Source organism: Streptopelia decaocto (genome assembly GCF_964273445.1).
Source record: "Streptopelia decaocto genome assembly, chromosome: 10".
In the NCBI taxonomy this organism is placed as follows: Eukaryota; Metazoa; Chordata; class Aves; order Columbiformes; family Columbidae; genus Streptopelia; species Streptopelia decaocto.
Window position 1 is genome coordinate 6,560,106 of NC_138665.1, and position 15,803 is coordinate 6,575,908.

A 15,803-nucleotide genomic window follows, 5' to 3' on the forward strand; every position below is an offset into this window, starting at 1 on the left:
GTTCAGGAATTGTATTTGAATTATTGCTAGAATTTAGGCAGGGTGGCCTCCGATTTGGCAAGAGAGCTAGATCCTGTCCCTCTCCCGCACAGGGGCTGTGGTTGTCCATCGCTGACCGCATCGCCCCTGTTTGCTGGGAGCGAACCCACTTCGCAAAAAAAAAAAAAAAAAAAAAAACAAGGATGAAAGAAGCGCATTCTTGTCATCACGCCTGTTTGCATGGCACGGTGAGGAAAGTGCCTACGTAAAAGGGAAGTGATCCGCATTGTTGTGCAGATCTATTAACTCCTAACGTGACCTCCGAGCCGGCACCCGGTGCAGGAGCCGCCCGGGAAGGCAGCGGCTGCAGCGAGGACCCTGCGCCAGAGCCCACCCGCCCTCTCGCCACCCATATTTCTCGATTAAACACAGCAAAACCCGACATGTCAATACGTGAATTTAATAACCGGCAAGAGCAGTCCCACGCTAAAAATGTGCACTTAGCAGACACTTCCCGGAATTTTATTTTTTTTCGCGCTCTACTGCAAAACAACCAAATGTTGCAGACAATCCCTGCTACAAACCAACCCAGCTGAAAAATAACAGTGACCTGAACATGACGTGGTAGTGCACAAATGAACGACATTTTTTTTGTTCCCCCAGCAAGTACATTTTTCAGATATTAACAACGTGGGAAAAAAAATCATCATCATCATAGGCGACTCGAGCAAAGGAGCGAGGAGTCGCCCAAAACGCTTTGGAAACCGCAGCAGTTAGAATACAAATGCTATTTACCTTGTGATTTTCTTTGCCCGGGACTGGTTTATTGTCCCTCCCTAAGCCTGGCTCCGGGAGCAGGACCAGCCCAGCCGCAGCAACGCTCCCTCCGTGCCGGGCTTATTACTAACGGGCCGGTGCTCGGAGAGATTTGGGGGGCACTGCATTCATTCTTACATTAGGACTATTTTAATTTGCAATCTGTCAGTCCATCTCCTGGCTGTGGCTCTGAGACGGCAGTGTGGCTGTGGCTCTCCTCCTCTCTCCTTGCACAGCGTTTACTCAACGCTCAAGAGCAGCCAACAGAGACCAAAAAAAAAAAAAAAAAAAAGAACTAATTGAGCTTGTGTCGGTATTGGCTAATTTCTGCTAATACTCGGTAAATTCCTCTTTTCCTCCTAACCTTCCCCCATGCAGGTTAGGTTTTCACAAAGCATCTCCGGAGATCCAGGAGCTCTGCTGATGGGTGGCTGGGCTTCAATGTTCGTCCCAGCTCCTCGATGTACACAATGAAAACCTTAACTCCTGGCTTCAGAAACGGTTAAATTGCCCTTTCCCAACCCCCACCCCCCGTTATGATTGACTCTGTTTTTAAATTTGCACTTGTTCCCACCAAGCGCAATCTAACTCGTCCTGTCTCTAAAGTGAACTTGTGCTGAAGGTGAAGTTTTCAATATAGAGGTCATGACACCGAGCCACAGCTTACCGCTCCGAGCTTCATGCTGTATTAAACACAATCAAAACGAACCCCTTTTAGACCTTTTTTTTTCTCCCCTCCCGCAGATGAACAATGAGAAACAAAAAAAAATTTCTCTAAAATATAATAATAAAACCAGCTCTGCCACCACAATATCCTCCAGCTTCTGGGCTTGCTCTGTCCGAGGTCCCCACGGAACCGCTCAGAAACACGCACACACGCACCCCGCGATTTAGTCGAAGCTCCGAAAGAGGAGCCCGTGGGGTCTGTGCCGGGCAGAGCCGCCCCCGCCCCGCTCCCGCCGCCCACCGCGGGGACGGGCCGCCCGAGCCACGCACCCGGGTGACCCCCCGAAACTGCGGGTCCCGCCTGTGCCTCCGCCGGGCGAGGGGGACTCGACACAATTACAGCTCCTTCACTTCAAAGAAGGGTTTTTTTCCTCTCTATAGCGACTTCTAGCTGCCCCAAGACGGTAGGCTGCCTTCAGCTATTGTGCGATCTTTTTCATGCCAAAGATTTAGCAGAGGGGAAAAAAAAAATAGATATTAAAGCGAGTTATTTGTTGTGGAAACGCGGGTCCCTCTGGTGCGGAGGCACCCGGAGCCAGCGGGCTGCAGCAAACGGCCCAAACCCAGAAACTTTTTTTTTTTCCTTAAACTTTAATGGTTTTCAGTCTATGAAAAATAAGTTACAAATTCTTGCAACAGTAGCTTTGCATGTACTTATTTTTCTCCCATGTCCAGACGGGGTCGTCTATTGAATAAGGCTCTTTTATTCTGCATGGGGCAGGGGATTTGTGGCCATGGTCCCCCTTTTATTCCTCTCTCTATGGAAACCCAGATCATGGGGAGAAATATGCGAGGCTGAATAAAGAAAAGCAGCAGAAAGGACCGCTTGAGAGCGGCATCTGTTACACTTGGGAAGTTAGACTGACAGGAAAGAGCTAAAGAAACCCTCTCCAGCAGATTAGTTAGAACAGCAAGAAGATTTAACTATATGCAGATAAAAACACTTTAAAATACACCATCCTCTCCTATAGGCGAGATGAGAGTCCCCTCCGTCAGGAGCGGAGTGCCGCGGAGCCGGGCTCTGCCTTAGATACATTTGCAACAAATATTAAAATGGGACGTTCGGGGTTTTATTTCCCTGCTAGAGACTCTGCTTTAATTAAACGCCGCATCTGAACATCTATTTTCACGGGCAATGGGATTTGAAAAATTGTTTCGCAAGTTAAAGTGCAAATTAATTTTAAATAATTTAGTTACGTTTTTATACAGTGCGGATTTTTTTTTCCTTCCGCGGGCTGTGGTGATATTTATTTCGAGAAGGTTGTGAAGGCGGAGAGAGGGGGGGGAATGGAAAGAAAGAGGGGAGAAAAAAAAGGAAAAAGAAAGAGGGCTGCTAATATAACGCCTTCTCCGCCCTCCCCACCTTTCCCTGCGCCTGCGGCGGGCTCGGCCGCGGTGCTGAGCGCGGCTGCTCCGCTCCAGAGCCCGCCGGTAGGAAGGGGGCTCCCAGGGACATTTTTCATCGCCTGCCCTCCCCGCACCGCTCCTCCGCTACCTGAAAACTTTGTTGTTTGTTTTTTTTTTTTTAATTATTATTATTTAATTTCTTTTCCAAGTTGCTCCCCCCGCCCCCGCTCTCCCCGGGCGCTGCGGCAGGCGCGGAGTGGGCGCGGGTGCGCAGCGGCGGGGACGCGCCCGGGGACCCGCAGCCTTGGCGATATATCGCGATTTGCCTCCAGCAACGCACCCGCGCTGCTCTTGAACGGGCAGCGCTGCCTCTGCCCCCCTCGCCCGCCGCACCCTGCCCGAGCCCCGGCGAGAAATTATTGTGATTATTATTATTATAATGAGGAAAGCGATGCTGCCCGGCTATAAAGGAATCAGAGGAGCGCTCTCACCTTATTTATATCTATTTTCTCATTTTCTTGAATTTTCTTCGGATCTGTCTTCTCAGAGAAACTAATGCCTTAATGACTTTCTGGTAGCTGCAAGCCTTCTTTTATTTCTGCTAAATATATGAAAATGTATGCAAATTTAAATCAAGCTTAACCTAGGAGCTCTTGCAATATATTTAATGGAATTTCAAACCAATAAGGGAACTCTGATGCAGTCTTCTGTAAGTGCAAATATAATTACGCAGCTAGGTTACCTCCAAAATTATGCAGGGAAAGGTCATTTTTTAACTCGGGAGCGGTTCGGAGGTGCCGGGGGTTTGGCTCTCCCCGCCCGAGCCCCGGCCCCGCCGCCGAGGGGCCCCGCAGCCGCCCCGCCGGGGCTCCGGGGGTGCAGGGCTGTGCCCGCCGGGCCCGAAAGAGCCGAGGGGCGCAGCGTTCTCCCCCCGACCCCCCGGGGGGGCTGGGGACCGCACACGCCTCTTCCCCTTCATTTTCCTTCCCTCCCCCCCGCTTTTTCTTTTTTTCCCCGCAGCCCGCGCTCCAGGCGCGCACCGGCGGCGATATTTCGTGTTGCAAACTTTGAGGAGGCACGACCGGGATGTACTGACGGGGAAGCGGGAAAGCGCCTTTTGGGGCTTTAAAAAAAAAAGTGTTGGTTTTGTTTGTTTGTTTTTCTGGGTTTTTTTCCTTGTTTGCGTTCTTTTTTTCCGTTCTCAGCACGCCCCGCGGGAGCGCACCGCTCGGGGCAGGCGGGGGACGCGCGGCTCGGGGCCCCGCACAGCGGCAGCCGCCGGCACAGGGGAGCGCGGACACTGCGCACCGAGCGGCGGAGCCCGCACGGACCGGCGGAGCGGGGGCGGCGAGGGGCCGGGGCTGGGCTGGGCTGCGCCAGGGTGGTCCCGCAGAGCTGCCGCCGGGGCGCCGCCGTTTAACTTCTGCCGTGCGCTCGCCCGGCGCTAATCGCTCCCCATTTAAGCCGTGCCCCGCGTCCCGCCCCCCCCGCCCGGCGCGGAAGGAGTTAAGTGGCGGAGCCGCCTCGCGCCCGGCCCCGGTGTCGGCGGAGTGATTCACTTCCTGCCTCGGGCCCCGCGCGGCTCCCGGCGCCCTCGCCCCGCCCTCCCCGCCGCGGCCGGCCCCCTCCTCTCTCCCATTGGCCCGCGTGGCGCGGCCCCGCCGGCCGCCCGCCCCTATTGGGCGGCGCGGCTGCCAGTCGGCGGTCGGCCGCTGCCTGGGCCGCCGTGCCGGTGGATGTCAAAGGCTGAAGCGGCGGCGCCGCCACAGTATAACTCGTGGGGGCTGCGCGGCGGCCATGGCCACAGCCGCCTCCAACCCCTACAGCCTCCTCGGCTCCGGCTCGCTCGCCCATGCGGACGGCGCGGGCATGCAGCAGGGGAGCCCGTTCCGCAACCCGCAGAAGCTGCTGCAGAGCGAGTACCTGCAGGGCGTCCCCGGCAATGGGCACCCGCTGGGGCACCACTGGGTCACCAGCCTGAGCGACGGCGGGCCCTGGCCCTCGGCGCTGGCCGGCGGCCCGCTGGAGCAGCCCGACGTGAAGCCGGGCCGAGAGGACCTGCAGCTGGGCGCCATCATCCACCACCGCTCGCCCCACGTCTCCCACCACTCGCCCCACGCCAACCACCCCAGCGCCTGGGGGGCCAGCCCGGCCCACAGCGCCTCGCTGGCCCCCCCCGCCGCCGCCGCCGGGCAGCCCCTCAACGTCTACTCGCAGGCGGGGTTCGCGGTGGGCGGCATGCTGGAGCACGGCGGGCTGACCCCGCCGCCCGCCGCCGCGCAGGGCTTGCACCCGGGGCTGCGGGGCGAGGGCGGCGGGGAGCACGGCGAGCTGGGCGGGCACCACTGCCAGGACCACTCGGACGAGGAGACGCCGACCTCGGACGAGCTGGAGCAGTTCGCCAAGCAGTTCAAGCAGCGGCGCATCAAGCTGGGCTTCACCCAGGCCGACGTGGGCTTGGCCCTGGGGACCCTCTACGGCAACGTCTTCTCGCAAACCACCATCTGCCGCTTCGAGGCCCTGCAGCTCAGCTTCAAGAACATGTGCAAGCTGAAGCCGCTGCTGAACAAGTGGCTGGAGGAGGCCGATTCCTCCACCGGCAGCCCCACCAGCATCGACAAGATCGCGGCGCAGGGGAGGAAGAGGAAGAAGCGAACGTCCATCGAGGTGAGTGTCAAGGGCGTGTTGGAAACGCACTTTCTCAAGTGTCCCAAGCCGGCCGCCCAGGAGATCTCCTCGCTGGCAGACAGCCTGCAGCTGGAGAAGGAGGTGGTGCGGGTCTGGTTCTGCAACCGGCGGCAGAAGGAGAAGCGAATGACCCCGCCGGGAGAGCAGCCGCAACACGAGGTGTATTCCCACGGCGTGAAAACGGACACGGCCTGCCACGACCTCTGACCGGGGGCCGGCGGGGCAGGCAGGACTGCGGGCAGCGCGGATTTTCCGCCGGGGCTTTAACTGATGGTTTCCGAGAGGCGGGAGATGCGGAGCGGGGCGCTCCCCCGCTCGCCGCCTGGGCAATATTGTTTTTCCTCCTCCTCTCTCCGACCTTTCCGCTGATCAGTACACGGTGTTTACTCGCAGACAAGGTTTGTTTTCGGTCTCCGCTAGGACGAAGGAAAAAAAAAAAAAAAGAAAAAAAAGAAAAACCCACGGAAAAATGAAAAAAAAAATTAAAAAAACAAAAAACGACAGAAAAGGAAAGACAGACGTGTGCCTATGAATAACCTTCCAGCGCCTTGGTTATATCAGCTGTATTTCAGGTGAATCTGTTTTACAATAGACTAGTTTTGCATTTTTAAAGACTTATATAGCGTTTTTAAATGTCTGAGGTGTTTTACTACAAACTGTACACAATATTTGTGACCTAATTTGTACCGAATTGACCAGTCAAAACGTTTCTCCCTTCCCCGAGCACCGGCAATGTCACCCGGCGGGGCCGGGCGGCCCGTCCTCCCTCCGCTGCCCCCTCCGAGGACACGGGCATCCCCTCCGCGCCCGCGGAGCCCCGCGCAGCCCCGCGCACCCGGCTGCCGCACGCACGGTTGTGAAGAACAGGCTTATTTGTTGCAGCTTTTCCTTTTCAAGAACTTCCCAAGACCGTGAAACGGTCGGGTTACAATCCTGGCCTCCCCCCCTGCTTTTTTCCCAAGGAGAAAAAAAATACATTATTTATAAGAAATTTATCCGAAATTAAGCTTCACAAAAACAACGGTGGCATTGGCCAGTCCTTTTCTTTCCGAAGACGAGTTGGGCTTTTTGATCAGCGCCAGACTGAGAGGTCTGTAGTAAAACACCTTTATACTTCTGCGCTTTGGCTTCGGAAATCAGTTTCTCTGTTATTTTGTTTCTATAGTGAAGAGGAATGAGGTGTTTCACGAATTTCTGGGGGAGGGAATGAAGGGAGGGGGGGACAGAAAACGCCCGCATTTGGTTCACGCTGAGTTTATTCCGCGTCACAGGGAGATGCTGGATTTGTTGAAAAGCTTTTCTGAGAGGAAAAAAAAAATGAAAACAAAAACGAACAGGGAGAAAAACAAAACAAAGAAAAAGTCACTAAAATGCTAGAACCATAACCATTTTTTCGGCACAGGGAAGTGCTGAGCTGTAACCGCCCCTCCCCTGGCCCGGCTGTGGATGTGCTGGACACGGGGGTGGCCGACGCCCCCGCACCCACGCACGAAGGGGAATTGCTGCGTGTGCTCACGGTCAAGTTCACCCGCTGCACTCGGGGCCACCGGGCAGGACCGGGCCGGGCTCCCCCCGCACAGCCCCTCTCCCTCCCCGGCCTTCAGATTTTTTCCTTTCGACATTTATATTTTTCAAGTATTTTTCAGTAAGCGCTAAAAAAAGAAAAAAAAAAAAAGAAAAAAAAAAAAAGAACTCGACACTGAGGACCTGCCTATTTCTGCCAACTTTATAACTGTACAGTTTTGTATATTAAACGTTTTTTGGAAGTTATTAATTTAAAGAAAGATCATTTAGTTTATTCATTTAGTAACTGATGTATAATAAACGCTATTTTCATTAAAGGTTGCTTTTTTCAACTATTTTATCCAAAATTGCCTATTGCAGTTGCCAACAATTATTTATTTTCAATAAATTCCGCATTATGTTTAAAAAAAAAAAAGAAAAAAGTTTCAGAAAGAAAAAAAAAGCCTAAATGGGTGTCGGAAATAGAAATGATAACGAAACACACGAGTCGCTGTAACGTTTGGTTGTCGACCAATTTTAGTCAAGGGGTTTATATTGACGCAATATTTTATTGTTGTAAAAGGAAAAAAGTTAAAAAAAAAGGTTTAAATAAACATTTTTACAAAAAGAAAAAAAGGAAAAAAAAAAAAAAAGATGACAGATCCCGTTGCGTTGTTTGTGCAGTGGCCGGGCCGGGGCTGCGGGCAGCGGGGGCTCCGCGGCGAGGGGCGGTGGGTCCCCCCGGCCTCACCGCCGCCCCCGGGCTCTCCCACCCCGGGAAGGGCCGGGACCGGCCCGGGAAAAGGGGTTCGGGGGGGCCGGACCCGGCAGCGCCGTGCGGGCCGGTTACACCTGCCGCGCCGCGGCGGAAAAGGCACTTTTGGGGCTGGAAAAGGGGTTTTGCGGGGGGTGGCGGGGCCGTGGGACTGTATCTATAGAGTGTATGTAAATATTTTTGTGTACATATCTATACAATGTGTATCAGTGTGTGGTGCAGGCAGCAGCACCGCGGCTCTCCGCGCCGCCTCCCTCCCGGCTGGTGCCAACCGGGCTCCCCGCAGCCGATGGGGACCCGGCTGGGGTTCCCCCCTCCCCGAGCAGCAGGAATCGGGGCACGGAGGGAGTTTCTTTTGTTCCGTCTTTCCCTCCGCAGCCCCCGGCCACCGCCACCGGGAGCGGCTCCTGCGCCCCGACCCCCCGGCTCAGCCCCGGGCCGCCCCCCGCTCCCCTGGGCGGGAAGTGGCGTGTTCGGGAGGAACAATAACAGTTAATCACATCTAATGGGGTGAAACGGGGAAGCTCCATCCCCGGCAGCCGGGTCGGGCGAGGGGAGGAGAGGGGGTGCTGTGGGGGAAGGCAGGAAAGCAGCAAACTTCACGGCATCGCCAGAGAAATGGCCTTTTATTTTTTTCTTCCCCCCCTTCTGAAGCTGATCCTTGGAGAAAACAATAGCCAACCCTTCTGCGAACAGTTTAGGGGAGGGGAAAATTACCTTTAGGAGTCCTGAGAAGTGACCCGAGCAAGCAGGGAGCTCTCTTGTCTCTAATAACCCAGCAGGCACCTTCCCACACTGGTTACAACAAGCACACAATCCTGTACCTGTTAACGAGAGGGATTTGGGATGTAAACGGTGAGCGATGCTTTGTTTCTTAACCATAAAACTGATTTATTCTTTGTAAAGCTTTGCAAGCTGTAGCACAGGGCAGACACCACGCTGTTGGGGACAACTGGCCTGTCCCTGTCCCTGTGCTGGGGCAGCAAAGCCTCTGCAGCAGGACAACAACATGCATCTGCTTCAGAAAGGGTCACAACAGAAAGAGAAGGAAATACAGCCCCAAAATCACATTTCTGAGTCTACTCCAGAAACAAAACAAACGTGCACTGAGTAGCACCGGTAGCAAACCAGAAGTAAACGGCTGTGGTTTGTAAACAGCCCCAACTAAGGACACGGAGGAAGAGGTTCATGTTGGAACGTACCCTATGTGGTCACGCTGGCTCTTAACGTGCAGGGTCCCGAGAGGTAAAGCTCTTCACAGCAGCCCTGGGTTGGCGAAAGGACAGAAGGTGTTTCACTGGAATGAGCCTGTTTCAGAGCCCTTTGGCTGTTCTGTAAATACAACTACAGCGAGGGCTGGGTTATGTGTTATTTTAAACCAAATTACAATAAGAGACAAAAAGAGATGCAATGAAAGACAAAATCAAGTACATTTATAAACAGAAGGACTTCAAAGGCAACTTGAAAGCCAGAAAAAATAGGGAAGGAGAATTTCATTTAAATAAAATAAAATCCCTGCTTGCTCTTGCCCATAGATTTCAGTATTCCTGTGAGCAAAAGGAAACTCTTTTGTGCCACCTAATGTTAAGCACAGATCACTGTTGTCTTCTTTGCTGCCCATCATAAACCATCTGCGTGGGGAGGCCGCGGGGTGCTGAGCGCAGCCAGGGATGCTCAGCACCCAAAAGTCCCACCAAACCAGGGGCAGGAAGAGAAACTTCAGCTTCACAGTCACAGATCAGGTTACCTTCTGCCTTTAGGAAATTATTAATAAAAGAACTCAAGAGGGGGCGGAAAGAAGCAAGATATGTAATCATAGGAATGAGAGACTCCAAATTTGGTTGTTGTAATAATAAATTAAATCCCGAATGAGCATATCCAGACTTTATATAAGCTGCCCACCATGAAGCATCTATCTCAGCAGCTTCTGCAAACCTCTGTGCACATAGCAGCTCCCTCAGCTCTCCTCGAGCACCCGTGTGGCCTCTGCTTTGCACACACGTGTCTCCCAGTAGGAAGAGTTTACCATGTGTACTTAGCAGCCATTCGCACTAATGGAAGATACTAATTTAGTATGGAAATATCTCACACAATCCTTTAAAGAAGAAAGGGTTGAAAGAAAGCATTTCTCTGATAACAATGAATGACGCTGCTTTTGTGATTTTAATGGAGAGAGTTAAACATCTTCAACAATTTTTGAGGCCGAATCTCCTTTGCTTTTCATGTTATATGAAACCGGAGGCTTCCTTCATATTTAAATTTCAAATATTCTCAAGCTGTGCTCTCCTCCCCTCTGGAGAGGGCCAGGACCGTAGGAGGGGGTTCACTTGAAAGCAAAAATCACTACAAGCAAACAGAGATGCTATTTAACTTCATAGTGGTCTTTACAGATCATTCAGAATATGGACCAGTCTATCCATACCCAGACTACATTTGATCAAGAGGCTTTTAAAACCTCTCAAAATTAACTATTTTGAGTTTTTAGTAGTTTGTTTTTAAGTGGTGATTCCACGGGTTCGGGCAGAACAGAACTGGTCCTATTGGGCCTGGATCAATGCACGACAATCTTTACTGATTTTTAGGGCAGATCCACGTGTAGATGGAAGCACGTTGAAAATGTAAGTCCTTCCCCCAGGAGCTGGGGAGCATGCGGGGCTACAGGAAGATGCTCTTCAGGCAAGGGTCCAGTCCCAAAACCTGGACACAATTTATCACTTTACTCACCCGAGCAGTTTCCACGCAACCCAGTGAGCTCCTCCATGCAAATGAAATTATTCATTTATGTCCCTGCATGAGCTCATTCAAGGCTCCATCCTAGAAGAAATGTATATACAAGATTTTAGGCAGGTGACCCATCCCACTGAGTATCCCCCCAAATACGCACAGAGATCAGGGCCTACATTTGTACTCACTTTCCCCTTTTTCTAGTGTCCTGTAACCAAGAGGCTGGAAAGGCTCCACAGCAATTACATATTTGGGATATGTGATAGCTGCAGTTAAGATCTTTACGACTGATTGCAGGATAAAATTTACTTCAAATGTGCAAGAGCCCATTTTTAAACCCTGGTCTTTCAGCTGCTTTCCATTATATATATTCTGAAGAATCAAAAGCAATTAGAGCATACAAAGTCTAAATGGTAAATAATTTCCAAATCAAAACCATTATTAAAGTGATAAGCATCTATTTTTGTTAGCACTGTGAGATATAGAAAGGGCCAAACTAAATAACTTTTGTTTTAATGTAACGAAAAGAAAGCCAGACCTCTGTGCCGAGGAGCTACATGAGAAATCTTGCCCCAAATGCGTATTTGGTTGAGTTTTTAAGATTTGGGAAAGCAGAGTAAGCAAGAGGACTTAAAACTACCATTTTAAGTGGTGATGTTAACGGTGCCACGGTTTACACACGCTTGTGAAGGGATTTGTCTCTGGATCTGTGACTTGCCGATTCACAGCGAGCACTACATGCTACACCGGCTTGCAAATATTTGTAAAATCATGTCCTTAGCTGAAGTGGTAAAACAATATTAAATCTTGGAAGGGGATAGAAAGAGGAGAGCGAGGAAGAGCTGTCATTGGTAAAAGCCTGTCAACAAGAAGTTAAAAAGCTAATGCTAAATACCGTCTCTGCAGGCTCTGGTTCTGCGGCGCTATCGATCGCTGGGTCCCGGCTCTGCAGCTCCGCGCAGCTCCGATCAATGTTCTGTGCTGAAACCACACCAAGGCATCTGCTGCTGCACAAGTATTTTTTTTAAATTATGGATATTTCAAGCAGGGACTGTGAGAAGCTGGGCAGCAGCCCCTCTCCTTCCTGCTGCTATTAAGGAACTGAAAACTCTGCTCCATTATTCTGCTGCTGGATTTTATTTTATATTTTTTAAAAATTATGCCAGTCTTTGACTTTTGCACTTCAAGTACAAATAATATCTACCCGATTTAGAATTGCCATTTCTGAACCAAAGTTGTTTTGCCTTTTGGCCATAGCATGAAGTTTTGTTTTGCACATTTTATCTTCAGACTTTGGGAAGGAAAAATAAAATACAAAATAAATGAAGTCAACCCACAGATCTTAGTCACCAGAAAGTGGCTCGGGGTGGGGGGGAATGATGACGTCTGAACTCCTCCTGCCATGTCGGCTGGAGCGCAAATGCTGCTCCCCGTTCAGGGCTTGTACTTCTGTCTAGATTATGGGATTAGCCTCTGTTACATCTATCTACAGTTAGGAACTTGTGATCCAGCTAAAGCAGCTTGAAAGCTGCCCAGCAGGTGCTGGGGGTCCGACTCCGCAGCACAAATTCTGTGCAGTTACTGGGGAAAAGCAGGGGCTGCCCTTGTGCGGAGCGTTCCAGGGCTCCATACTGGAGCCAGGGGAAGGAAAAAATAAAAACCTGCCAGAAAACACTTGCACTTGGAAAATTAGACACAGCTTTTTAATTTTTTTTTAATTTTCTTTTTCTCCTGAATCCTGAAAATGGAGTTGCTAACACATAAATACAAACGCTGTCAAACCTGGGGTTTGCAATACTTTGCTGCTCCTTGCTCCATACAGACCGTATGGACGTAGTGGATCTCTTAAGAAATGCTAATTCAGTGCTGGAATTCTGAGTTTGCAGAAACTGTCCTGTAAACGTCATGGGAGATTACTAAATCTACAGGAAGATTACAGCTCTGCATACATTTAGACTATTGATTGAAAACTTTATTACCTTTGATGCAGCTTCCTCACGAAGGAAGCAATTCAGGCATGGGAATTCTGTCCACGTAAAGCTTTCGTAGGGTTGAATCCTTCTGCACAATCCTGCTTTTCAATAGAGTAGGTGAATCTCTCTATAGGTGATGCTACATAAACCCAACACGAGTGCAGGAGCAATGTGGCACTTCATGAAATCCTGCCCTGCTCAGCCAAAACTTCTCATAACTGCAGCAGACAGGATGCAACACACTCAAAATTATACGGCCATGATAACTTTTTAAATGGAAGAAGTAATAGCATAGGTTATGAAGATATAGCATATCTTATGTTCTTCATAGTAAAGCTGTAGTACAGCCTAAGGAAATCTGCCTTTGTAACAAGATCTACAGAGAAATGAATAAATGGTAATGTGACTGGCAATGGTTTTCTCAGAAAAATATGCAGTTGCATAGTAAGATAGTTGTAATGGGATTAGATTTTGAGTACAAAGCTGAAGTTCAAAGATTTTTCAGGATGGTATACGAGCAAATTTAAAACTGTGATTTCTGAGGATTCGGTTCCCCGCAGAGGAGAACATTTGTGCCTGAGCATCGCTCGAGCCTGCCTGAGCTGGACCTGGGAAAACCGTGGCCCCTGTACTGCTGCAGACACCCCAAGATGGGATTCAGACAAGTACAAAACGTGGTCAGGTATGGTCCTGGGCTCCCCCTGCTGCGATCTGTGCTCTTCTGCATCTGACCCCACGGAGCTGGTCATTCGGGTCACAGAACTTCACTCCAGAACCTGCACATCTAATACTCGGTGCTGGCTCCCAACCCTCTGTGCAGGGGCTTTTTGTTTCCTGGGAACAAGCGTTATTGAATATCTCCCAATACCACCGCTCAGACAAAAATAGCGTGTGGAGCAATTCAAACCCAATTCAGTAAAAGAGAGCACCTGTTACATTATCTTCATCCTAAATCCAGACTAAAAACTAAAGTCTGCGTTGGTTTATGTCCACTTCCTATGCTGCACACCAATTTCAGATGACCTCCAGCTACTCCACATCTGAAGCATCAAACTCACTGTGAACATTTTCTGCTCAGTAACATTCTTCATCCTTGACCAAAAAAGACTTTTTGCTGTCTTATACTAAATAAAGCACATCAAATGAAAGAAAACCAACCAACCACTTTAACAGGCAAGTCTTGAGGAGGGTTTTCCTAATCTAAAGAAAACATGAGCACAATTCATTCTAACTTGTTGCTACGTCTTGTGCGAATGGAAGGCAGGACAAGGTGGGAGATGTGGCAGGAGGCAGCTGGACACCCAGTGTGGCCACAGGAGAGTTAAAAGGGATGAGGCCAGTGGGTGCCCGTTTCCACCCCCATTACAATGACTGTCTTCAGAAGAGATTTATCTCATGCCATTTCTTCCTCTTGCCCCAACCTAAGCCACAAAACCGCAGTATTGGAATTGTAACGCCTCATATATTCTAAGGAAGATAATAGTAAACTGCGCTGCTTTGACCTTTTCGGGATTTCTGCTGTTTGATTCCCTCGCTGTGGCCATCCCTTGTGTTCGCAGCGGTAACTGGTGGGGATGCGTTTGCAGCGTGGGCCAATCCAGCTACAGAATATTGAAAAGGTTAAAGTCTATGTTTATGAGTCTATTAAATGTTTACAGGCTTTCACAGGCTATACCAGGCATTAAAATTATGATACCTCATTCTCATAACAAACACTGTAACGAGAATAGAAAATGGCAAAGCACAAATTCCTTCTGAAGGCAACATTTGTAATGAGAGTACAAAACCAGCACAATATTAATTCGCTCCTTTGAAATAGTTAAAAAGGAAGAGATGACGCCATGAACCTAAACCACACGTAACACGACACAGTGACAGATCACTCAACCAGAAGGTACCAGTGACCCATCATCTCACCCATCATCCCACCTCCAACACTGACCAGCACCAGATGCGCCAGTGGAAATTAGGAAACTTAAACAGAGACTAGATGTTTCCAGCAATCCTGAGAGTTTTTAAGCTAAAATGCCAAAAGTAAAGCTTTTTGAGACTACTGGCACAGAGCCATGCTGCTGGGAACACCACTCCTGTTTCCACCAGCTCCTTGAAGGCCGCTCAGACCACCACAAGCTCTCTGCTTTGATTTTACACATAACAGTGAGTTTTATAGGCCAATTAAACACTGCGCATATTTTTTCTTTGTAGCTATTCTAAATATATTGCATCTTAATTTCACTGTGTGTTGTAAGATGGCTAGAGTACATTAATGAGCACTGATTAACACGAACAACTTATACCTTCCTCAGCCAGGCTCTCAACACACCCCATATCCCCCAGCTCTAGCTGTGTTATTAGTTGTTGTTAGTTAGTTATTAGTCCCCTAATAATAGTTGCTCTTATTAGTCCCCAAGATTCAATCCTATGAATACATGGGAGCAGAGTCTTGGTAACACAACGAGGAACAGATGAACTGAGGGCTTCGTTATTCCCGAGCAATTTTACATGAGAAGTGATGAAGGACGACTTACTTATTAGTTTTCCATTCCCATATCCTACAGTTTTGACCAGGGTGATGCAACAGGTACCAGCCATACCATCCCAGCAGCTTAATCCCCAGCAATGTTCCTCCAGCACCACACTGGAGAAATTTAAAGGGAAATTTGAAGCCAAAAGCTGCTGCTAGTGATGGAGAATTTCTCCCCAGCGTGAGGGGCAGTGCAGGAGAAAGTAATGGAGAACCAGATTTCTTTGAACTGTGAGGGATGGTGATATCAAATAATAAATAGACAGCCAGGCACGTGTGAACACACAGAGGATCAAAGGAGCCAGAGGAAGGGCAGGCTTGGAGCCCATCCAACAGGTGCTCACCGTACTTTGAAAGGTCCTCTGAAAAGTGGGACAGCAGCAGGCTTCAGTTCAATGCACCCCACAAATTAGCAGGTTTTGATGGCCAGGGAGTAGCCAGAAACCTCAATGGAAAGCAAAAAAAAAAAAAAATTATTAAATATATATCTATATCTTTCTGCCCTGTTAGCAGGGTCTATGCTTCAATGTTTCTCTCAGCAGCAGAAAGGTGAGAAGGGTTGCTGAGAAATAGTGTGGAGTCCCTCAAATCAGTGAAAGTCACAAACTCTGTGGCTCACGGGGCTGCTGTGGACAGCCCTTTCTTCCCCAAACAGTCTGTATTGTGGTATGACCAGCTATGGACTCACAGAACTTCTTCAATACCCTTGTAGTATATCCACACATACCATAATGGCTTTAACCACCAC

At 49.7% G+C, this 15,803-nt stretch overlaps 1 protein-coding gene across 1 annotated transcript; it reads left to right on the plus strand.

Annotated features, from left to right (window-relative positions):
* Positions 1 to 4,651: 4,651 nt before the first annotated feature.
* Positions 4,652 to 6,597, plus strand: POU3F4 (POU class 3 homeobox 4). Its single transcript, XM_082061817.1, has one exon. The coding sequence runs from the start codon at positions 4,666 to 4,668 to the stop codon at positions 5,761 to 5,763; it is 1,098 nt and encodes a 365-aa protein (XP_081917943.1). The 5' UTR covers positions 4,652 to 4,665; the 3' UTR covers positions 5,764 to 6,597.
* The last annotated feature ends 9,206 nt before the right edge of the window (positions 6,598 to 15,803 follow it).